Source organism: Buteo buteo, chromosome 2, assembly GCF_964188355.1.
Source record: "Buteo buteo chromosome 2, bButBut1.hap1.1, whole genome shotgun sequence".
In the NCBI taxonomy this organism is placed as follows: domain Eukaryota; kingdom Metazoa; phylum Chordata; class Aves; order Accipitriformes; family Accipitridae; genus Buteo; species Buteo buteo.
This window is the reverse complement of record NC_134172.1, coordinates 68,048,707-68,073,803: the sequence shown is the minus strand read 5'-3', so window position 1 is coordinate 68,073,803 and position 25,097 is coordinate 68,048,707. Positions and strand designations below refer to the sequence as shown.

The 25,097-nt window shown below is 42.0% G+C and overlaps 1 protein-coding gene across 1 annotated transcript in view; it reads right to left on the bottom strand.

The window, feature by feature from the left end:
- TOP1 (DNA topoisomerase I) overlaps window positions 1–25,097 on the bottom strand; it is a 79,294-nt gene that overhangs the window by 30,815 nt on the left and 23,382 nt on the right. The window contains exons 3-5 of the mRNA XM_075059339.1: window positions 17,811–17,913; window positions 1,547–1,673; window positions 915–973 (exon numbers count right to left, since the gene is read on the bottom strand). Coding sequence (XP_074915440.1) covers window positions 915–973; window positions 1,547–1,673; window positions 17,811–17,913 — 289 coding nt within the window. The remainder of the gene's footprint in view (window positions 1–914; window positions 974–1,546; window positions 1,674–17,810; window positions 17,914–25,097) is intronic.

The window sequence follows — 25,097 nt, the reverse complement described above, 5'->3', positions numbered from 1 at the left end:
AATAACTAACAGGCATGGACTAGACAGGTGTCTTCTCCCAACCTCTCTGCAGTCTCTCCATGTTCTGTGGACACAAGGATTTTGTGGGTTTCGTTTTTTTGGGGTTTTTTGTATTGTTCTGTTTTGGTTTTTTTTAAGTGGATTCATAAAACTGGACACATGATTGAAAGCTTTTCTTGACTAACAGGTATGAACACATGCATCCACCGCACCACAGACCTCCAATAAGTCAGTGGACCAGATTTACCACCTTAAAAATAACCAGGGGCTGAACTTAACCAAGTCACAAGACATCTTAGTCAACTATTAAGAAAAAGTACTCTTCTGTCAGTTGCTCACTTCAGGTTTTTAATAAGACTACTTAGTGATGACTGATACAATGCCCTAGTCCAGAAGGCTCTATTATTAGCAGGAATTTAGTAGAGTAGGACATCTAGGCATTTTCTGAAGGTACTTCAGACTTTATACAAGCACCCTCCTTACTCATCACTCCTCTGCAAAGGCTTTAGACTGTAGTCACTTAAAGAAGAGACACTCGGAGGCAATCTGGACTGGCCTTACAAGGCTCTGTCTCCAGAAGACTGCCTGCAGCATTCAAGTACCAATTTTACAACAGAGGTTCTTTCAACTCCAGCTACCAATGTTTCCATAGTTCCATCTGTCCTTGACAGAATTCAACTATTTAATACTTGGACAAACCCATCATGTGCAGGCAGATACCAGGTATTCAACAGCTCCCATCTCCAGTTACTAGGTAAGTAGATCAATTACCAATTCCTGTAATTGAGAAGAATTTATCTTGTCTGAAGGGGTCAAAAGCATTCCAGTTTTTTCCCCAAGACTAAGTGAGAGGAGTCAAACCTAAGAAAAGTCAAACTGCTACTTTTTTTGAGATCATAGACCTGATTTCTTACCTGGAGAAGCCATTTTCCTTTTCCTTCTTTATTTTTATATCACCCGAAGATGATTTCATCTGAAAAACATAAAAAGTAGGAGCTGATTAGCACTGCCCAGAGCACCTTACGTATGTTTTTCCAACATGCAACACAGGCAGGATATTTAACTTCCACAAGGAACCAAAGGGCACTGTGACTATCTCTTCATTCCCTTAGCGACCTACATGACACACCAAAAAGGCAACATTTTCTGTAAGTCTTGGTCAATTCAGTAGTTTCTGGCCCTCCAATTTCTTCAACAGATTGGAGTTAAGTGTATATCCTTGCATGGAACCAATGTAAACTAACAGATTTTTCTCCCTTGTCTCTGAATCTAAGCTTGGCAAAGTGAAAAGTAACAGGGGAAAAAATGTGGAGCCAGTGGACACACCTCCATTATGGAAATGTTTCCATTCACAATACCTGCAGATGAAACCCCTACCAAGTTCATATCCAGCACTCCACAAACCAGGTCTCTGGGTTAGCATTGGGACAATTCTCTCCAGGGTGATAAAAACTTGGAAGTACAAGCTACATCTAAGCCACTAAGTTTGTACCATTCAGTAGTATAAACCAGAACCATGCTTGTTTCTCCCGCAGGAGATGCCTACCTTCTCTTCCTTTCTCTTCTCCTTGTCTTTATCTTTGTGTTTGTCTTTGTGTTTCTCTGAGCTGCCATCTTTGTGTTTGGTTTTCTCCTTGTCTTTGTGTTTCTTTTCCGAGGAATCTTTGTGCTCACTGCAAGACAAAAGAGTATGTTTGCAGAGGGGAACACAAGGAGATTTGACTAATACAACTTCCAGCGGTAGAGTCACAGGTTTCGATGATTACAAATCCTACAAAATACAGGATCACCTTAACAGGAAGATCCACTACAGTCTCCTGTCATATGTCATCCATTCATCTCAGAAGGAAGAGGAACAGGAGGGGAACATACCACAAAATCACAGCCACCAAGTACTCCACTTCAGGAGAACCCCCATCAGCCTGGATTGCTGAGGAAATCCACAGCTGCTACACTTAAAGCTCAATACTTTAGGTTGAATTCCCACTGTGTCTGCTTTTCCTCTTTTTCCTAGTCCACATAAAAGGTCACTGGAATAGAGAGAGCTGCCAGTCCCGTCAATGCCCATGTCAGCTTTTGCTCAGACAACAGTTTGTCATTGTAGCAGCTCTCATCTCTGGAACTTAAAGAGAAAACCGCTGATCTCTATTATTCCCAAACAGATGGGAAAACCACAGCAAACAGGATATGTGATGTCCTTGTGTTTATGCAAAGTCAAACAGAAAAGGCAGGAATAATGCTGCAGTCCTCAGTTGGAGCTGTTTCATCAACTGTACCTCACCACCATGGTCAGTCAGCCCAGCTCTGCTCGGCTGAGATGACCCCACCACACAGAATGGGAACTCAAAGGTGTTTCCAAGCAAGAATCTGGTCTGCTAGTACTCAGAATCTGGAGCTACAGATAACAGTATTGAGAGTTTATACACCCAAAATCCTTTAGTCAGAACAGCAGAAAAAATGTCCCCAAGGAGAAGAAAATCAACCTTCTTTATTCCATTTCTACCCCCTTCTGATTTCTGAGACATTTGGGTAAATTTGGATCACATTTTCAAATTTTTCTTATCAATGAGAAAGACACATGGCTGTTTTCAAATGAAAATGCGTTTTCTCACAGAATAACTTGACCCTTGGAGCCAGAAAGTGAGGAAACGCTCTCAGGGGACTCACGACAGAAATGGCAAGAACTGGCCATAAGGACTAGCACCACTATTCTGGAAGCCGAGCAGCAAGTCTGTCAATTCAACAGGCTTTCAATACACATTTGTAAGGTTGTGTGGACTCCCTGAGGTCACCCTGGGCCTAAGCAAGCCAAAGACATGATGGAAATCAGGCTCTCTTCTACTGGGCATGGTTAGGCACCAAGCAAGCTGCCTTCCTCACACTGGCAGTTCACACTCCTCCTTCCCCAGTGCTCTACTCCCATCACTACTCCTCTCTCTGGGATGCACTCTGGTTCTCCTTAGGAGACTACACAATGCAATGCAAAGCTTTACTAGAAATAAGCAGCTTCCTTATTTCAGTTACTTCAACAGTTAAGCGCGGGCCCAAACCAATTTGAGGGAACACAGCCGTGGAAAAACAGCAAGCTTGGAATGCCAGGTAAGAGCACAATTTTTAAAAAAGATGTACGCTTCAAGTCTTCTTTCTGTCATAAAAAGCAGACTCCAAAAGGGTTGGATGTTTGATGGCTACAGAAAGCAAGCAGCACATTAATCAGCTCCCATAAAGCTTGTGTGTGATTAAGAGGAAGGCAGCCACAGTCACAAACATGCCAACCCACACCCAGCTGTAGCACTGCAGAGTAAAGTCCAACATGGAGAGTTTCAGAGCCTCCTGTAACACTAGCATGAATGGACCCAAACCTGAAAAAGGTCTAAATTATTCAAGCTCAGAGTTGCACACACTCCAATAAATACACACCAGCCTTTCAAGCCCGAGCAGCTAAACCATGAAAATCCATATCTGAAGGAAATCAGTACATTCATGTACTATGTCACATTAAAAGGGATAAGTAGGAAGAGAAACCAGTTTCATTTTAACTCTCTAGTAACCTCTTTATACTACATATAAAACTGTAAAGCAGTATCTAAACACTAGAAGGCAACCAGCACTCCAGAAATTCTTGTAGACAGACACACAGCACCACATGTTGCCTGTGAGTGAAGCTTCAACAACTGCAAACTATTCTTACCCAGCAGATCGTGTTATGTACACTGTGTGATCAGGACATGCAAGTACGTACACAGAACATCCTGACACTAGATCTTGGAAATCCATGAGATGCCTGCTACTCTTGCTCAGATTTGACATCCCAGTTTCTGTACCCTGTTTATTCATCAGTATCTCAGACTCAAGACACGTATTTCCTTTTCCTTTGCTCCAACTAGATTCATTGACTGTCTGAAAGCACAAACCCCACACATATTACTACTCATTTCTGAATTCGGAAAGATCTGGAAATTCTGACTTGGTATCTTATACTGTTATCTGTATATTAGGTACCTCATTTGCCAAAAAATTGTTACAATTACAAAGGTGTATCACCATATCAGAAAAGCTGTAACGAACAAACATGCAAGGCTTAGACCCATTTTGTTCTCTACAAGTCTACTTGTTTCTATTTTCTGACTTTTTTCTTATTCTTATTTGGTATTTTAATCCTACCTGAAGCAACATGCTTTACTCAGACAACAATTTGCATCTTCAAAGCATAGTACACACTGCAATTGATGGAGTTAGTTCTCTAAGGTAAAGTTCATGGCAGTGTCTGTTGCTTGGGATTTTGGAATAGCAAAAAAAAAAGGAAAAAAAACCTTTAAGTTTTCAAAAGCATCATACTCATTTTTGCTAGCAGCCAAAAGCACTAGCTTTCAGTATGTGACTGGTAGAGCTCTGATGGACATAAAACATCACTAAAAGCAAATTAATAGATGACAGTCTACATCTGCAAAGCTAATACTGAAAAAGGCAGAAAATCCCATTGCCCTAGAGAAGCAGTGACAATTTTTACGTGTTGAATGCTTACGGACTATGGCTGGAATAAAAAACGTGCTAAGAACTTAAGCTTGCTTAAGTAGAAGCTCAAATAACATCCCTCTCAAAAGAGAGTAAGTGGACACCACTGAAAAGGTCCTTTTTATGTTATGCAATCTAATCTAAAGCTAAGATTTTTTAGCACCGGAGTCAAAATCAAGAAGTCTGGATTCCTGACTCAGCCTTCGGTGTTGGGGTTTTTTTTTTGTTTTTATTTTTTAATCACAAGACTATCCTTCCCTTTGCTCTGCAGCAAGCAGTAAGCTTCTCACCAAAGCAATGTGGGCTCAGATAACCCAAGGGAACTCTGTCTCCAGTTTCACTCTGCAGCTTCATTTTCAAAACAGCAGTATTGGTGGCGAGCCCCTGAGGTCCTGCTTGCTGCTGCTCCTGGTATGTGACTGGAAGAAATACCCCAGATAAAAATCTGATTTAATATGCTACTAGAGCATAAATTTCTTTCCCTCGTTTGCAAGTAGACTGCTTGTCAGCCCTACGTGTTTCTAGACACTGGACCACAGCTCTGATTTCAACAACTCAGTCCAAAATTTTCTCACATGGGCAATGATGAAGGCATGTGCCCCTCTTCCCTAAGAGGGCCTGAAATCTGCATCTCCCAGAAAAGCTGATTTGGAAATGTGCTGATAACAAAGGCCTCAAGCCACAACCCTGACAAGAGTAACTTTCTTTTCCTCCAAAAGCAAAGCAAGTTGCTCAGATATTAACTTCAGTCAGCAAGCTGAGCTGCTTTGGTCTTTCATTTGGCTAAGATAGTTATGCAAGCCTCCAGGGGAACACAATTTACCACCACATTAATCTCAAAAGAAAAGAGAAGGCAACAGGATGCCATCCTTACCCTGCAGAAGGAATTTCAGCCTTCTATCAGAAAGCTATTTCCAGACAACCCCAAAGGTATTATTAGGAGGGACTAGGAACAATTTAAAGATCAGTAGTCTTGTCTTCCTGGCTGATTGAAAACGGGAAAAAAAAAATCACTTTTCTTTAAAGAAACCAAACACACCCAAACAAAAAGGTCTGAAGACCACATGCACCAAAAATAATTTTATCCTGAATTCATTTGTTGGAGCACTGCAGATCCTTCATTACCTTTCTTGCACATAGCCCTCTGCCAACAAGCCAGCTTTAAGTCACCAAAGTAGAACAACAAAACCCCTGTAAGATAGAGGGAAACTTCAGTGCAAGTTAGCCTGAAAAGAGAATAATTGGGTCATAAAACCGTTGCTCACATTCCATTTTAGAAATACCCAGCCTTGCTGACAAAAGATCTTCCTTTTCACCCAGACCATCACAGTTGAACTGCTGCAACAGCACTTGGAGTTTCACACCTCTGAAAGTGCTTAATGCTGACAACCTGCACTGTTCTTCTAGTTTAAAGGTACCGAAGTACAATAGGACACCATATTAATACAGGCAGAACCAGTGATTACATCATCTAGACACATATCATGGTACTGGCTTAGTTCAGACAAAGGCAAGATGAGTAGAAATGCATCTTGTAAAGCACTACAACCTTTTTGTTAGCTAGCTTACTGCCCTTCATTTAGAGGTTTAGTGTGAACAAGGACATCTGAAGGCCTTGGAGAGTTCAGGCTGAAGCGCATGAAGCAGTAAATGCAACAGAAGCAGCCGTTTCCCTTGAAAGCATGGCTGTATTTCCCAGTGAGGATGCCTGCAGGAGGACAGGAGGGAGGAGAGGGAGAGGAAGGGAGAACAGGCACCTGGCAGCAGCTGCTCAGGCTACGATCACATGGGAAAGTCACAAGTGGAAAGTGTTTCCAAAGAATGGCAGATGTGCAGATCACAGCTTCCTTCTTCAAACTACAACAGCTTTGCAGTAATTTAACACTGCATTCTTCAGGTGCCATTTATGTACATTAATAATCCCTTCCCAGGCCCTTTCCATTCCAGCTTCAAAATCACAAGCTGGGAAGGATGCTTTATCTAAAGTGTCTCTTATTTCCTCTGTCTCATATTCTCAGCTGTAATTAGCTCATGACTGGGAATCTGCTACTAGCAAGCACCAGAGCCTGCTGCAAGCAGAGCTTTTCTTGCCTACTCAGGAGCTGCTACAATGCAATTGAAGCGTGAAATAACAGGGAGCTGTGATTTTAGTGAAATCTAAAAACACAACAGGGACAGAGCATAGGTTACGTAGCCCACATCTCATCTGACGTAATACAATATTAATGGAAAACTGTGATCGTATTCAGACTAACGCATACCAAGGAACGGCTGGCTGACTGTGCAGGGAGCATTTCAGAAACAGAAGGCACACCAGTGAAGGACAAGTTTTCAGCTGGCTTGCAGTATTTTATGCTCACTGTTAGCGGGTTATCATATGGTATTACAAGGAATGAACACGTGAGCCCAAATGTTTCCGCTGGGATTTCAGCAATACAATTAAAAAAAACACCTGAAACCACTTTTCCCAGAGTTGAAAGGAGTCTTTTCACCAGGTTTCACAGATAATAGATCAAGCCTTCAGCAAAAGAAACAAGATAAAAAGCTGGACTAATCAACAGCTGATAAAAATATTATAAATTAGAACAATATTAGCACATTGAGATGAAGCTGAGGCTTAGCATGCACCTTCTATGGATGTGCGAGAATCAGGCATACTACTAAATGAAAAGCAAAAAATTTTACTACTGGAAAGCAGTATCACATCAGAAAGCTGATCAAGGTGAACTGTGCACTCAAATAGGGAATAAAACCAAAACCACCCATGCTAGGGAACAGGGGGTGCTGAAATCTTTTTTTAAAATTGTTTTTTCCCCTGTGGCAGATATCTCTGCCTCTTCCTGCCCCCAATGCACACAATTCTTACCAGTTCTGGATCACATAATAAATCAGAGGATGTGTGCAAGAAGTCTAAACTGAAATTTATCTTCATTCACGACTAGCAAATGCCTGGAATCTGTGTTTTTCCTAGCAAAACCATAAAACTTTAAAGATGCCAGTGAAGATCAGGTCTATAAATCCCTTATATGTTCCACGCTTCAGTTCATGTCAAGCTGTGATCACAAGAGATTTAGTAAACGGAGGAAATATGCAATCTGACAAAAGATTTTTCTTCCTGCAGCTCAGATGCTTGTCACATTGACAACATGGATCAGCGCTGCAAGAGCAGCCTCTTTACTCCCATTCCTTGTCACAGCCATCTCTGCACTCTTCAGTCTACTGGCAGCCCACACTCCATGCACAAAGCCCAAGACACCTGGCAGAAAGACACTTGTTACTGCGAACACTTCTAAACCAATCTCTAACAAGTCTTGGCTTCAAAGACCCATTATTTCATTATTTTACATGGTCTACTTGTTTGAAATGCTCGTCTCCCACAGATCAGAAACCTATTACCACATCAGATTTGTTTCATTTTATTTTTTTAACCACTGACGTTTATATTTAATGGGTGTGTATTAGATTTTCTTTTGGGGATCAGTAAGTACAGGGCTGAGAAAAGGAGCAAAAGAAAACACTTCGCTTGATAGCAATTGCTTGATAGCAATGTGGATTTATTCTTTGATATGAATTTTTCTTAAGAGGGCTTTGCATTTGCTTTCCTTGAGGGGTGATGGAGAAGATCTGAGGCATACAAATGTTCTCTCCCAGTTTACTACAGCTGTAAATGAGTGGTTAAGATACAGAAGTGTCATCTTGTGAGTGGGAGAGGAAGAAAGCAAGAAGCAAAATTAAGAAGTTCTACATACCACTCCACACACTTCTGCCATATGAAATCAAATTTATCTATTTTAGGTATTTCTGAGACTTATCTTGGCAGTTTAGATCCTTCAAAGTCTGGATACAGGAAACATTTATTCTCCTGCATTTGAGGAGTTCTGCCTTCTTGATGAAGGTTTTATTTTAAAAGCCTTTTTTAAGTACAGGGCAGGAAATGAAATTGTCTAACTATTACAGACAGACATAAGAATGATCTGCTTCAAACACCACCAGACAATGCTCTTAACTGCGTGCAATGTCCAATGTAATACTGTACTTCTCAGAATGCAATTAGGGGACTCTTCACACACTCTGTATAAAATGCCATAGAGGTACAAACCCAAGTTTCACCAACAACAATGGCTTGGATTTCTGCTAAAGCACTGTTCAACCTCTTTGAGAATTATCAAAGATACAGCACATCTTTTGCAAGAACACAGCAGCTTTTCTGAAATACAGAATGGATTTTCTGAAGATTTACATGCAAGTCTATTAATTTACATGCAATTCTATTAATCTAAGATAAACTTTTCTAAAGGATTAATTTTCAATTTTAGCAACAGGTGTCCGGCTTTCATCAGGTGCTTTAAAAATCCCCCATACAGGTAAAAAAACCATTGGAAAACCCCAAATTCTTGTTACCTTGGAAGTTTTTTGTTTAATTTCTAATGGAATAATGGCTATTTTTCATTTGTTTTTCATTCTCAAAGGAGAAACTTCAGTACAAACAGGCTGGGTTTTTTCCTTCAAAATTCTTCTGTGAAGAAATACCCCCTACCAAAATGGCTGTCACAATCCTCAGCAGGGGAGAGGCTCTCAGAGGTCTGCTGCAGTCAGGTTCTGCTGATGTTTTTGCTGCAGACAGGAGGTACTGGATGGTCACAGTGGAGGGACAGTAACACGGTGGCACTGCTGCAGGGCTGGGTTTTGGAAGGGGCACTTTGTCACCTTTGTTTATAAAAACAAGACCTTTGACCCAGTAGAGTCTTTACAACAAGTTGTAATGAGACAGGAAGCAACCACGAAAATCTCTTGTACCACATAGGGGTTCACCACTTATCTGACCGCAAAGGGTTTAAAAGAGCTGTCAAACTTAGAGGAGTTTTCTTTTACAAAAAGACAAGCATTACAAACTTGCTGATGACCAGTTGCTGTCAGTAGTATGCTACCTAGCAGATATTATCCAAAACATAAATACTTAAGGTGCCCCTTCAAAGTGAAGGTGCCATTTGAACAATGGGTGATAAAGTAACTGCTTTTCAACTGAAACTCATGCTGTGGAGAGAGCATCATGAAAATAGATCCATCAGTATGTGACTTGTTGCCAAAATTGATACAAGTGTGTCACCAAGAAAACCCCTCCTAGCTGCACAGTTGAAAAACTTGGAAACAGATTTTTCTAACCTGTCTGAAAATCTTCCAAGCGAAGAGTTTCCATGGGTTTTGAACCCATTTGCTAAAAATTTAAAAATGCAACACCTTTCAGTTAGCTTGCACACATAACTGGCTGACACCAGGGAAGACAGACATTTACCAGCTCAGTGTAACGAAAAACCTTCGCCTAAGCAATGGACGGGTTGAAAAATTAGTATCCCTGTTTAGTCAGGACGGCCGACGATGCACTTCTTCCATTTCCTTCTACACTTCCACATGAGGAATCTTTTTCAGCAGTGATAGCCATGACAACCAAGTATCAAAATAAACTGGACCTACAACTATAATAGAGCCATTCAAAGGGCTAAAGGGCTAAGCCAAGATTTTAAAAACTAATGAAGCGTAGGCAATCACAGAGCCCTCACTCTTCTTCTCCCAAGAACAATTTTGCTTTTGGTCTTGTTATATCGCAGCTAAGAGCCCTTCTTAAAGAGGACAATTCTCCAGTATTTCCCCACAAAGCAATTTCCTCCCTTCCCACTGTTGGCAAAATTAAAAGCTATTAAAAATGGCAAAGTGATCAAATGCCCCCTCTCCAGTGCAATCCATCTGCTTAGCAGCATGATAGTGAGGGACACTGGACAGTCATTAGGCTATCCTAAAATTCAGACTTTTCTGTCTGAATTCCTGGCTCTGTCCAGGAAAGTATTTTAGTACAGTGACTGTAGTAACAGAGCCCAAACTGAAACTTGGCTTGCTTCAGCCCTTCCCCATCCTATCCCATAACTCACCAGTCCGGTCTCCACCATCCCTGGATTCACACCTTCCATGTGAACATTGGACGGTCACCTGGCCACAAGCATGTCCTCCATTCAGGTCCTTCCAGCAGCTCCCCTCTAAGCAACTCCCTGCTCACCACAGATCTTCCTCCACCTCCACCCCCAGGTTGTGAGCTGCTGGGCTATATCCTTCACAAGACAATAATTACCTAAACCTAATCCTCACAGACACAACTTACATTTATTGAATTACATGGATGACAGCTGACTCAAAGGATTTGGGGAAGTGTCAAGGTTTCAGCCTAGCCGGTAACAAAGGACCACGCAGCGGCTCACTCACTCCTCCCACCCCCCTCCAGTGGGATAAGGAGGAGACAGAGGAGAGAAAAGAAAAAAACAAAAACACAAACCTGGAACATCGAGGGTTGAGATACAGACAATTTACTGGGACAACACAAAAAGAGAAGCTACAACAACAACAACACTACTAATAAAAGAATATACAAAACGAGTGATGCACAGTGGAACTGCTCACCACCCGGAACCCAACGCTCCGCCACTTCCCCCACCGAAAGTCGAGAGAGCTCCCCCCGGCCCGCTCCCCATTTATATACTGAGCATGATGGCACATGGTATGGAATAGCTCCTTGGCTAGTTCAGGTCAGTTGCCCCGGCTGTGGCCCCCACCTCCCAGGTTCCTGTAAAAATTAACTCTATCCCAGCTGAACCCAGGATATTATCCACCCCTTATTCTGTACCATCTACATCATGCCCAGATCTTACATTTTCCAATCAACCACTACCACTTTCCTTGTCTTATATATAAGTATATGGACACACACCCCCACACACCCCCACCCAAATACCATTCCCTTAGTCAATAGGCTATCCCTCTAATATGTTCATCAATTTTATTTAGTACATGACTTTGGGGCTCCATCTGTTGTAACAGTTCTTCAGGATAAGAGAGATGGTGTGAGGTGTTGGGTTGTTGTATGCTGCCTCTGGAACTTGTGGCTAGTACATTTGGTGCAACCCACACCCTTGGTCTGCAGGTCGAAGATGTTGATCTTGAGGAAATTGCTGGGCGCCAGTTCAAGTTCTGTCACTGTTGTACTTGGCTCAGTTTCAAAGTCCATCCTTCAGTCATTTGGGTAACTCTTACAGTAATACCCTTGATATGGCATATAGACACTATAGATACAATGACATACATTGGCAGGTTATTTAGCAGTTAAATATCATACAGCCTAATTCACTGGCTATTCTCTCCCAAAACCAAATCTCCCGCTTACTTTGTTCAAAGGCTTGTCGTTGTTCAGGGCCCCATTTAAAATTGTTCTTCTTCCGGGTAACTCGCTAGAGAGGGCTTACAATCAGATTGTAGTTTGGAATATGCATTCTCCAAAAGCCCACAACACCTAAGAAAGCCTGTGTTTCCTTTTTATTAGTCGGTGGGGACATAGCTGCTATTTTGATGATCACATCCATAGGGATCTGGCAACGCCCGTCTTGCCATTTTATTCCTAAAAACTGGATCTCCTGTGCAGGTCCCTTGACCTTACTTTGTTTTATGGCAAAACCAGCCTTCAAAAGGATTTGGATTATTTTCTTCCCTTTCTCAAAAGACTTCTTCTGCCGTGTTGCCCCACACGATGATGTCATCAATGTACTGCAGGTGCTCTGGAGCTTCACCTTTTTCCAGTGCAGCCTGGATCAGACCATGGCAAATGGTGGGGCTGTGTTTCCACCCCTGGGGCAGTCACTTCCAGGTGTACTGGACACCCCTCCAAGTGAAAGCAAACTGTGGCCTGCACTCTGCTGCCAAAGGAATGGAGAAAAATGCATTAGCAGTGTCAATTGTGGCATGCCATGTGGCTGCCTTTGATTCCAGTTTGTACTGAAGTTCTAACATATCTGGCACAGCAGCACTCAGCGGTGGCGTGACTTCATTCAGCCCACGATAGTCTACTCTTAGTCTCCACTCCCCATTAGATTTCCGCACGGGCCATATGGGATTATTAAAGGGTGAGTGAGTCTTGCTGATCACTCCTTGGCTCTCCAATTGGCAAATCAGCTTATGGATGGGGATCGGGGAGTCTCGGTTGGTGCGATATTGCCGCCGGTGCACCGTCGTGGTGGCAACTGGCACCTGTTGTTCTTCAACCTTCAGCAACCCCACAACCGAAGGGTCTTGGGAGAGACCAGGCAGGGTAGACAGCTGCTCAATCTCCTCCGTCTCCAGTGCAGCTATACCAAAGGCCCAACGGTACCCTTTTGGGTCCTTGAAATACCCCCTCCTGAGATAGTCTATACCACGGATGCACGGGGCCTCTGGGCCAGTCACAATGGGGTGTTTCTGCCACTCATTCCCGGTTAGACTCATTTCAGCTTCCAATACGGTTAGCTCTTGGGATCCCCCTGTCACACCAGAGATACAGCTGGGTTCTGCCCCTTTATAACTTGATGGCATTAGGGTACATTGTGCACTAGTGTCTACTAGAGCCTTATATTCCTGTGGCTCTGATGTGCCAGGCCATCGAATCCACACCGTCCACTAGACTCGGTTGTCCCTTTCCCCCACCTGGCTGGAGGCAGGGCCCCTCTAATCCTGGTTAGAGTATCCGTTACTCACTTTTCACAAATGTGAATCAGAAGTCCTTTCAAGAGGATCGGAAATGAGATCAGCACTTCTACTCTGCCTGGGGAACTGCTCACGGGAAACTAGAGCAGCATTTTTCCAAGACGACTCCTCTTTTCTGATTGCTTTTTCTCACAACTCATGTACCCATGCATCTAGGACTGAGGTAGGTTCTCCATCCCACTTCCTCATGTCCTCTCCATGGTCACGCAGGTAAAACCACAGGTTAGCCCGTCGTGTGTACTTTTTCTCTCCTCTCTCTTGGGCAGAGGAATGTTTACTCCCAATAGCTGCAATGCAGGCCTGTACAGGTGGGGAGAAGGACATATCCACTTTGAATTGCTGGAACTCCTGGGACAATTCCTCTACAGCCAAGACACAGGCCTGCAGGGAGAAAGAGAGACTTCCTTCGTATTGCCACAGTTGGACAGCCAGTTCGTCCACCGCTTGTCCGTAGCCTTCTTTCCGGGACATTACTGCCAATGAGTTGGCATAGGTTGGTGGTGCACTTCCACATGGCAGAAGTTTGTGGTTGTGTGCATTGGACTTCATCTGGATCTGTGGGTGACTGCCCATTTTCTGGATCATTATAGATCACCTCCACCATGGCTAATTCCATCACGTACTGGATACCTCTCTCCATGGTGGTCTACTTGCCTTGGTGACATGTAACTTCATCCTTGAAGGGCTATCTTTCCTTCACACCTGACAGAAGTCGCCTCCAGAGGCTGAGGACTTGTGTTTTTCTCTCAATCGCCTTGTCAATGTCCCCTTCCCTAGACAAGGAACCCAGCTTCTTGGCTTCCCTACCCACTAATTCCACACTACTGGCCCCATTATCCCAGCATTGGAGCAGCCAGGTAACAATGTGCTCACCTGGGTGGTGGCTAAAATCTTTTTGCATATCACGCAACTCACTCAGGGATAGAGATCAGGTGATTATTTCAGGTTCTGCCTCTTCCTCCTGTTCTCGCGATGACCCTGGCTCATCTTCATCTCTCACTAAGCAAACTGATTTCTTTGTGTGTTTCTTTTTCTGTACAGGGGCAACTGATACTGCCACAGGTTGGTTCTCTGGTTTAGCTGCAGTATCTGTCACCGGGGTTGGGGTAGCCACAGTGCCCGTCACTCTGTTTTCCTTCTCTTCCCGAGGGTGCTGCCTAATATCAAGCACCATTTGGTAGATACTGGCCAGGGCCCAGCACAGTGCAGTAAGTTGTGTGTCTCTCAAATAGCCACAGCATTTTCCTTTCAAGTATTCTACCACTTCGTGAGGGTTCTGTAGTTGTTTGGGAGTGAAGTTCCAAGCCACTGGAGGTGAGTTCTCTAGATACCTGCCCATATCCTCCCACATGCCATGCCACCCATGAATATCCAGCTTTGGGGCAGATCTCTGGGTAGTACTCTTAAAGAGCCTTTTTGTAACCCTAAAGACCTGAAACATATTCAGGAGACACAGCACTAACAGCACACTGGCTTGCTCATCCCAAGGACATTCAAAATTCTCAAAAGCTGTTGTAATTAGTCGGAAGGAGAAAAGGGAGGCGAACGGACAGGGGAAGTATCCCCCCCAACTTCCCCATGGATTGGGTGCGATTACCAATAAATTCTGATAGAAGGCACCCGAAGTATGGAAATGTTATCACTGCTGCTTACAGATACCAGCTTAACCTCATGACTAGTGATGTAATCATTTCAGAAGTCGACATTGCCCAGTACAGCAAAATGATAATCCCAATCACTCTCCCAGAGGTGAGAAACACAACTACAGGCAATACATAGAGCATATAACAACTTACAAAACACCACCATGTAAACAAATGAATGAACATTGTGACTAGCATCTATTTATCTAATATAACAATTGCGTACGACAAATTTGTTTCAACACGCTCTGGCCAGATCTGTTGTTATCTCAACCCTTCGGGCCCCACGTTGGGCGCCAAAAAAGACCATCATGGTTTCAGCCCAGCGGGTAACAAAGGACCACGCAGCGGCTCGCTCACTCCTCCCACCCCCCTCCAGTGGGATAGGGAGGAGACAGAGGAGAGAAAATAAAAAAAAACCTGGAACATCGAGGGTTGAGATAAGGACAATTTACTGGGACAACACAAAAAAAAAGAGAAGTTACAACAACAATGATACTAATGAAAGAATATACAAAACGAGTGATGCACAGTGCAACTGCTCACCACCCAGAACCCAACGCTCCGCCACTTCCCCCACCGAAAGTCGAGAGAGCTCCCCCCGGCCCGCTCCCCATTTATATACTGAGCATGATGGCACATGGTATGGAATAGCTCCTTGGCTAGTTCAGGTCAGTTGCCCCGGCTGTGGCCCCCACCTCCCAGGTTCCTGTAAAAATTAACTCTATCCCAGCTGAACCCAGGACAGGAAGAAATGCTTGAATTTCAATTATGACATAGTTATTTCTAGAAAGTTTGTCTCAGAAGTCAGCTGGCTTCACACAGCAAGCAGCCATGTACCCTGTGCGTGACTGAGCATCAACGGGGCAGTGAAGATTTTAGAGGACTCCTGAAGGAGTGATTGAACTAGAGCACCACACACGTGTCCACATATGTTATCTTCCCTGAGTACCACATTCAAGACTGGATCTCTTGATTCAGCACTATAGTACATTCATTTTTAAGGTGGCAGTTTTGAAAGGGAGAAAACATAACTTTAGAAAACTTCTGCAAGCTGTGTACTCAGCCTGGGGAAGTGAAGTCCCACCTTTTGTAGGGGCCTGAGGGGCAAAGCAGTATTATGTAATCTCTCCCCAAAGCATGCCTTGAACAAACCCCCTGCACATGCATGCAATCAGTCATGCCATCCACATAGGTGTACCCTATTATGGGACTCAAAGATGCAGTATATTGTGCTCACAGGAAAAACTAACACTTAATAGATAAATGAAAAGTGACTGGAAGCTTTAGTCACAGTGCCTAGAAAACACGCTGCCTTTCTCACAGGGATTTCAAGGCAACACTGTAGGGAGGAAGGAATTACTTCAAGATAAAGCATGATTACACATCATCTCATGAGCTACACCTCACAAAACATATTAGCCATTTTTATCTCCTTTCCACGGTTTGGTATTTACTGTTTACGCAATCAGTGGCACGCAGAGTCAAGATATAAGCCATAATTAGTTCTTCCAGTTAAAAATACACTGACCATTCCTACACAAATAAGGTCAAATCATTAATGAATTCTGGAAATTTAAAGATAATGCTTAAATTACTCCTTACAAAAGGATGTACTTCGCTAAAATTGCTGGAGAATGGTTTTTCAAATGAAGCAATGAACATTTGGAAATGCGAGATGGTCAATTTTGGGGTGTATGCTTGAAGATCAGAAGAATGAAAATCAGAAGTCAAGGCAATATAGATATGTGAGCAAAGAAAAGTGTAAACAATGTGTCCATAGAATTTCATCTTTGCTGTGGAAGCCAGTAAATGCTGCAAGTTATTTGGCCTAGATTTACACCTCCCCGCCCCCCACCCTGTCAACCATTTACTTTCAAAAAAAACCAAAGAAAAAACATATTATGGAACAGTAAGGTTGTGCAACTTCTCAAAAGGTCACAGAAAACTCAGATAAAGTGCGACCTCAATAAAACAAACCCACTGCTCAGCAGATACTCTCTCTCCTCCTTTCCACACTTCCTTTTAATAGAAATCATTGTTAACATAAGCTTTTTTATTCATTTTTAGGTTGTGTTATCACAGTTGCATAGCAATTAGTTAGTAACACTTGCTTGGCCATAACATAAACACTATCTGCCATTCACCAAGTTTCACAACAGAAACTTACCCTGCAGGGACTGGGGTTTTTTTCAAGTTTCATTGTCAATGTAAGCTCCATGGCACTTGCATGTCAGGAGTTACAACTACAAAAGATTTTCTGAGTAACATCCTGTGTATGATGTACTCGCCCTGTGCTCCATCACACCAAATCACCACAGACAGACCTGCACCTGCACATCCTAGTTCTTGCAGTTCACAGCCTAGGCTTGGGTATTAACTGGACAATTTCACAACTCACCACCACCTCAAGAGCTACAGGTCATCGCAAGTAAGAAAGTGTTCACATTCAGTGTGGAGGATAAGGTAGGTGACTGGCATGAAACACCTTCCCCATACAGCAGCAGTGTAGCATATCGATCAGATCAGACAAAACAGCATGCAATCCTTTCAAATTCATCATCTAACCCTGCAGAAGTTCATAACACTGCCTCACAGTGAGATATTCAACCATTGTGGTAGCAGGCCAAAGACATCACCGTCATTCTGGGGGACCATCTTTCTAGACACTTCTAATTATTAGGAGGCCGAGTAGTCACATCAGGTTCATTTATGCTGAAACAGTGAGGTTTATACCAACACTCAAGAGAGCTCCGCTTTTCTGACAAACAATTGGAACCACACACACAAAAGATTATGAATAAAATTGATCAATCTTCATGAAAATGGGGTTAAACTAGTTTTCAATGCCCTTAACACTAAGCTACAATAATCTTTTGGACATTAGTATTGGCTCACATTTGCAAGATACACTACTTCAGCTACCCATATGGAAATGCATGCAATGACAGAAGTTAGGCTTAAAGCACCTACACTCATATAAACCACATTCAAAAGGTAGCAATTCCATCCTCATTTATTATCAGAGTGATTCTTTTAAGACTGCATGTGCAACAGTGTTTTAACCTATGAGGACTTCATTGACATTTTCCTCACCTATTACTGTGCTTGGACTTTTCACGGTCTTTTTCCTTGTCCTTCTTGTGCTCTTTGTGCCGGTGTTCTCGGTCTTTGTGTTTATCTTTGTGTTTGTGAGAATCTGCAAGCAGAGAGGCAAAAAAAAAATTAAGACATGAAGCTCGGAGAAAACTCCACGCCTCCCTCATGAACCTCTGCATTTTTCCCCACCCCATACCAGTATCTTCTGTCATTCAAAATTTGTAACAAAAATCTTCGTTTCAGAGGTCCTAAATAGATTCATTGTTCCTGCAGCACAAGTTAATTCATCTTGGCAACAGCTACGTTAATATGGTCTTTAGTTCAATGACCTTTAAATGCTTTCCAAACCCTGAAGAAATGCAACCCTTCTTATTAAATAGGTAAGTATGGTTACAGCAAGTTCAATCTTATTTGGCAGATGGGAAACCTAGCTTCCTATGCCTATAAGTATTTAATGTCAAATAGATTATAAGGATACAAGAACAGATCACAAAGCTGAAATGTTAGGCCTGCTGGATCATAGAATTTAGACTGCTACTTCCACAAGTATGTAGTCTAGACAAACCAGCACCCCCCCACCCCCCCCCCAAAATTAAAAGCATCTTATTCTTATCCCCAACAATGCATGACATGACAGGCACACAGCAAGGGAAAGGGGGAGTAATGAGGGAAGAAGAAAAGAAAGGGTGAAAACAAAAGAGGATTAGGAATTCTCTCCTCATGCTTCTCTTCTGCAGGAGACACTTACCTCCCTCTGACAACAGCCCCACCAAGAAAATCCAGCACGACAGCTGTAATGAGTATGTGCTGGTCATAACCCACCTCTACAGGTTAGGACTGGTCCAAATTAAGTGACAGGTCAGAAATGGGAGATGGCACTCAAGTAAATCTACATGAACACAGTAACTTTATTGGTATCAATTTCTACTGCAAGTGACATTTCCCATCCTCAGCGACAACTGTAGTGTACAATAAAGTCCTTTAAAGCACCAAGGAAATAGATCCAGCACAGAAAAAGAGCAACATAGTTATTTGTAAATAAATTAATTTACAAGTCATTCTTTATAAGTAGATCAAAAAGGAGCTGAGGCTGAACTAGCACCTCAAACCCACCTCAAAAGACACTATCATTTACAGTGAAAGTCACTAATGTTGGGAAGAATGTGTGCATGCCCAAAGATTCCCCCACAGGTTTTGGTGGCTGTGGGATTTTTTTCTGGTTTTGTTGTTGTTGTTTTTTGTTTTGTTTGGGGTTCTTTTGGCTTTTTTTTGTTTGGTAGTTTTGGGGTGGGTTTTTTTGTTTGTTTGTTTTGTTTTCTCTTTTTTTAATTTTAGTTACTTTGAGAAGCATGTTAAGTAAGCTCCTTGGGATACCTAAAAGACTGTGCTGACTTTGGCAACTGTTTTCAGCTCATAGGGCGAGAATTTCCACCAGAGATCTTGGATGTAAGGTATTAATGCTTAATTAATTGTAAAGATGTTACTGTGCCTCTAAAAAGGCTACTATCCCTGCACTAAGAATAGGAAACTGCAACACAAGGATTTTGTGACTTTGAGTCACATGGGAAATGCATTGCAGAGCCAGGAACAACCCTTATCCTCCCAACTCCAAGTCTTTAGCCACAAATTCATTTTTCTCCTTAACTGACACCAGCTCTTATAGCCTCAAAACATTCAACTGGTTTTAGTGGAAACATACCCACAGTCACATTTCCACAGAATATGATTTTAATCTATTGCTTTCTATAACTTCAGGTACTGTTTTCAGACACCTGCAGTAAGACAACATAGAACATATGAATGCTGACATTCAAGCCTCCAACTTGCCTTCTGCATCTTTCCTCAATCCTCCTGAACTTGGTGACACTTCCTAGTGCTTTGGTGTATACAGCAGATACATTTAAAGCACAAGATTTAGTTTTCTATATTTTGATATACAGGCACGTGGCAGGTTATATGGAACATTTGGTGTTACAGCTTAAAACACCTAAAAGTTTTCAAGTACCTAAACAGCAAAATCTATTTCACAGCAGGCAGAGCTTTGCAGGCATCTCTGGCAAACTGTGGGGGGACCGGACACCTACACTCTCTGAACTGCCAAGAAGCAATTTCTCAGTACCCTTCTTCCCACCAGGACAACACACATTTCACTGGCAAAAATGTTTTTGCAGTGCATTTCACACTTAAGATTCTTCAGTTCAGCCAGTAGCTGGAAGCTCAGGCTGTTTGCAAACTGCCTGGGTTTTATTCCACAGAGAGTTTACTCATTGATTCCTAAAGCACCAGCTGAAGTGAACAGCCATCTATTTACACTTGATGAATAGGTAAATTGCTAGAAAAACCATCATGATGCTATACATAGAACTACGTACACTCATTTTATAACATACTTGCTTTTTAAGGAGGCACAGACCAACATAGAGTCAATTTTTTCTACCAACCAATCGATGGAAAATGTGTGCAACTGAACTCAATACTATTCTCTTTATTGCTTAGAACCACAAGATTATTTTTCACAAAAAAAAGCAGAAAAGAGAACAGTCTTTCACCTTCATCACTAGATTCCCTTCCAGCTGACTCGTGCTTTCCAGCTGAAACTAATATTTGCTCTTGAAAAGTAGTTCCTCTGCAGTGCTTACAATGATCTGGTATTTTCAGACAATTAAAGCCTGGTACAGCAGCAAAAAAAGTGCCTGACCAGTTAGACTAGCTCTGTTTGCTAGTATTTGTCACCACTCGGCTCTCCTTTGCCGCCTACCAAAGGATTTCTAGTAGGAAGGTCTTTCATAGAGGTATTCTGGCTAAAAGGCAGGCCAAAGTGGCTGGGGAACAGGAGGTTCTGCCTATGGTCTTGAATGCAGAAGGGGAAAACTAGCAGGAGAGCTTTCACCCAAGTGCAGCCAAGGCTGGAGAGGTACTTGGCCTCTGACACTGGACAAGACTTTGAATTCAGTACTTCCATGGAGGTAAGTGTATTACCTCCCAGACATGTCTCCTAAGAATTAAATTGTTCTGGAATATTTGCCTAGTATTCAGACTCAATGGTGTTGCTTTCTGACACAATGCCATGAGGTAGGTTAAGAACGAAGACTTCAAAAGAGTTGAAGTTGCTTCAGTTGAGCTGACATATGTATGTCTTCAGAAGGCATTAAAGCTCTTGGTCTCTTTTTTTTTTTTTTTTTTGAGGGTGGAGCTGGATGAAGTTCAGGAGACCGGGTCATTAAAAAGGACAGAATTCTTTTTTTGGCATATCACACAAAAGTGCTTTGTTCCAGACTGGTTTCATCTAGGAGTCTAAGTTAATGGTTATTTGGTGGCTGACACGAAACAAGTTTAGCCATTTCACTTCAGTTTGTGTACCCGCTTCACAGAAAGCAAAACAGCATCACGTCCAACTGAATTACACAGGCAACAGATGACCAAATGGGGAACAAAACTTTAAGACACAGTGGGCCACCTCACACCAAACCTCATCAACCCAGAAGCAATCAATGGAAATGTTCCTGTCTATAATATATCTTCTTTGATATATTTAGCATATTGATTCCTAGAAGAATCTTCCAGCCTCCAGTAACTCTCTCCCAGCTTGCAGCTGGTTAGCAGTTGACTAGGTCCAGTCTCACATGAGCTACAGAATGAGGTCAGACATTATCACGCTTTCAAATTCGTTTCCTGCCTTTTATGTCTTCCATTAAGCATGTCTGCTCCCTCTAACACTGAACAAGGAGATAAATACTATTCCTTCTCCAAGAGCATTAGCAAAATCCATTGTCTACTGTGAGCAAAGTTCAAACCCCCAAAAGCTCCTGTGATATTTAAGGATTTCAGAAATTGAAAAGTCTCTTTCCAGCATCAAGGCTACAGTGGGGACAGGGGTTATGCTCACTGGGTAAGGATCCATTACCCCTAAGGCTCTCCCTTCAGTATCCTCTAACCCAGAGCTTTAGGCATCTCTTCTGTTCTAGAAAGCTTGATGTCTCTGGCCTGGATCTCTGTCTGTTAATGCTGAGCCTGGTATGTCTCCAAAAGATTACCGCAGTCCCGGTACTATTCCTGCTATCCCCCTGTACCCCCAGCAATCACAAGCAGCTCTGCATTTTTGTACATCGATTCATCTTTCAACTCTGTTTAATTATAAGGACGCCTGATTTAAGGATGGGAAATTCTAAGCACTTTTGGTCTGTGGCTCTGTTTTCTCCCTGTCGTCCCCCACCCCCCCCACCCCCTGCCTTCGCTTCACCGCTAAGTCTCTGGGGAAAGGCTGAGTCATAACCCTATTTGCAATACTTGTATATACGTATTACTGGAACAGTGCAGTTTTACTCTTTATCCAGGAACAGAGCTGTAAAAGGTTAGGCATCTCTAAGTACAGCATGACAAGAACAGAGACAAAGTAAAAGAAAGTCACCCTCCAGCAGGCAGTTGCCACCTGGAGAGGAAGAGTACCAACAGACACCAAAGGCAAGTCTCCTTTCATAATGAGAAGCCCCTGGCTTTATAGATCAGTCTGGTGACAAAACAATTACGTGGAACTCTACTGTTTTAATTCATGAGACAAATTCATTTGCTTTTAAAACACTTTTGAACACCACTCTCTGCACCCCACCCCCAAAAGATTAGTTACATATCACAATCAACGGAAGTAGGCCTACTTCCTACATTAATATGTCAGTTTTGACAGCAACTTTTCTAATAAAATACTGAAATCCCAGAGAGGGGCATAAGTTCTTGTACGCCCAATCGGTGTACAGCTATTGGTATTATTTGGGAAAGTATTACTGGCATGTGATACAGGGTGCTAAAGATGTCATTTTATCCCACTTGCGTTTTATGCCACTGTCATAATTTTGCACTAGAATTTTTTTTTTTTTAAACAAACTGAAAAAAAGATATGAGCAACAATCTGACCCTTCTCATTTCTCCTAAATTAAGTGAGCTAGCTGGCAAATTAACACCTGGTAACCCAAATTTCTGGTCAACAGTACCTTTTCCGGATAAATCTATTAACCATCCATATCTGCTGTCTTTCAGTTCATCTTCTTGTAAGTTTTTGTGGGCACAATTTGAATCCCTCATTAACCTGCTTACAGAAAAGTTTCTGCCAGCAGTCTTTGTTCTTTTGAAATGTTTTACTAGGTTCTGGGGGATAAGGACTTTTTGTATTTTTCTTCTGGTTTCAGCAACACCCCAATTGCCTTTCCTCTTGTTAGACAGCCTCAAACATACCTCAACTGGTATGTACGCTGGTATTTTATCCGTACAAAGCCTCATCTCAATGCTTCTCTATACTGATGTCCAGAAATATGATTTAAGCTTACTTGATTCTTAGGACTGAAATCTGTGCCCAAATCTGAAGACACAGCATGAAAAATTAATCATGTTACCAACTAAGAAAAACATGTTTAACTTGTTACTCCAATAGCACTTCTGCTTCAGATGAGTGGCTGAAATTTCTGCCCCAATTTCAGTCCAATGCCTTGATATTAGTTATTTGTTACAAGAGACACATACAAGCTCTCAAGACTTTTTCAGGATCATTGGTCTGTACGAGTACTGTGCTCTCTCTATTACCGGTATATTCAGCCATCCCAAACCTGAAGCATGAGCAAGAAGCCCTTTACTATCAGCACAGAGGACATGTATGACGAAAGTAGCAAAGTCTTTTCAGCATTTCCTCTGGAAAGGAGAAGAAAGTCTTAAAAAAAAGACTTCTCCAGTTCCACTGCTAAATTATGCAGCTGGAAGGGAGGTAATTCATTAACACTGGATTAGGTTCAAAAGCTGGTCAAGTTCAAAAACTTCTCATGAGCCTTCCTATCACTTGAGAAATCGTTAGTCCCTTCTCAGCTGAAACACCACCTCCATGTTAGACCAATTTACTCCACAACTGCAGCCTTTTTACTATTTAGGCTTATTTCCTTCTCACCTGTTGTGATGCAAAAGTAAGCAAAGCAAAAAGACTCTGTATGACCTAAATGAAACAATTTTACTGATTCTTACTGATTCTTCTCCTCCCCCACAGGCTCTCCTCAAAAGTAGTCATCTTAAAACTGCAGATTATCAGAAAAAGACCTCTTACTTTCAAGTTACTCAGGTTTTACCATTTGTTACCATTTATTTTGCCAAATTATATACTTTTAGAGTTTTAATTTCTTGTATGTTGGGTATTAAAAGACAAATAATAAAATTATCAAGGTTCAGTTGCTGAAATGATGCCAATAAGGACTATGAATGTTCAAACATGTGAATATAGTTTGAAGCATCTAAAATACTCTTCATATTCCTGGTAAAGAACATGTACTTTTGCCTTAGGCATCTGATCAAAATGGTTTAGTGTTGCACTAACTTTTACAATATATGCATTATATCAGCAAGTAGAAAGACTGTAACATTTAGTCATTATCCAAGATCTTTAACATGAATGGTGATGGGGTTGGTAGATTACCTAAGTAGGCACAGTAATCTGACATGTAAACATTGCTCTGTGAGGTTCTAGTCAATTTATAAACTGTTCACTTAAAGCAACCACTGTGCAGAGATGAAAAAGCCCATTTGCAGACCCCCATATGGCTCAGAAGAGCAACCATATGGAGAAAGTGGCATGATCTGACACATAGGGGATCAGGATCCTCACTGTTAGGTTATGACTGTGGACTAGTCATCTGACTTTACATGTTTTGATTTAACAGTTTTAAAGGCATGTGCAACAATCCCACCTAGCCAGTCTGGAAGAGGTTTAAACTTTTCTAAAATATTTGTATTGCAGTTGGAGGAAGTCACAGTATGATCATGGTGTTCCACTAATTCATTACACAGTGTTTCTAGAGTTTAAATGTATTGCCATTGCTGTAGCCGAAAAAAGGAGGACAGAAAACAGAACTGCATCCAGGTATCAGAGACAACACCTTTCCCAATAAAGTAGGGCAGACTGAAAGAAAACAGAACTGTAGGTATGAAAGATACAAAAACTGGAAAACATCTATATACAGCCAAAAGTGTCAAAAGCAGAAAAACATACCCAGAAGGCACTGTTCAGAGAGAGACGATGGTATTGTGGATGATACACTGGAGCAGAAAATCATAATCCAAAATAAACTTTCAATGTGAAACTGGATATGTCACTTACTGGCCTAATGGCCCTATTTACACAACTACAGAATACACATGAAACATTTAACCTGGAAAGGTATTGCAGGTCTGTTTGCTGTGCTGTTTTATTTCTCCAGTAGCTGACAGCAAAATATTCGGAATCCTGAAATGAGACTGACTGAAACACCAAGACCA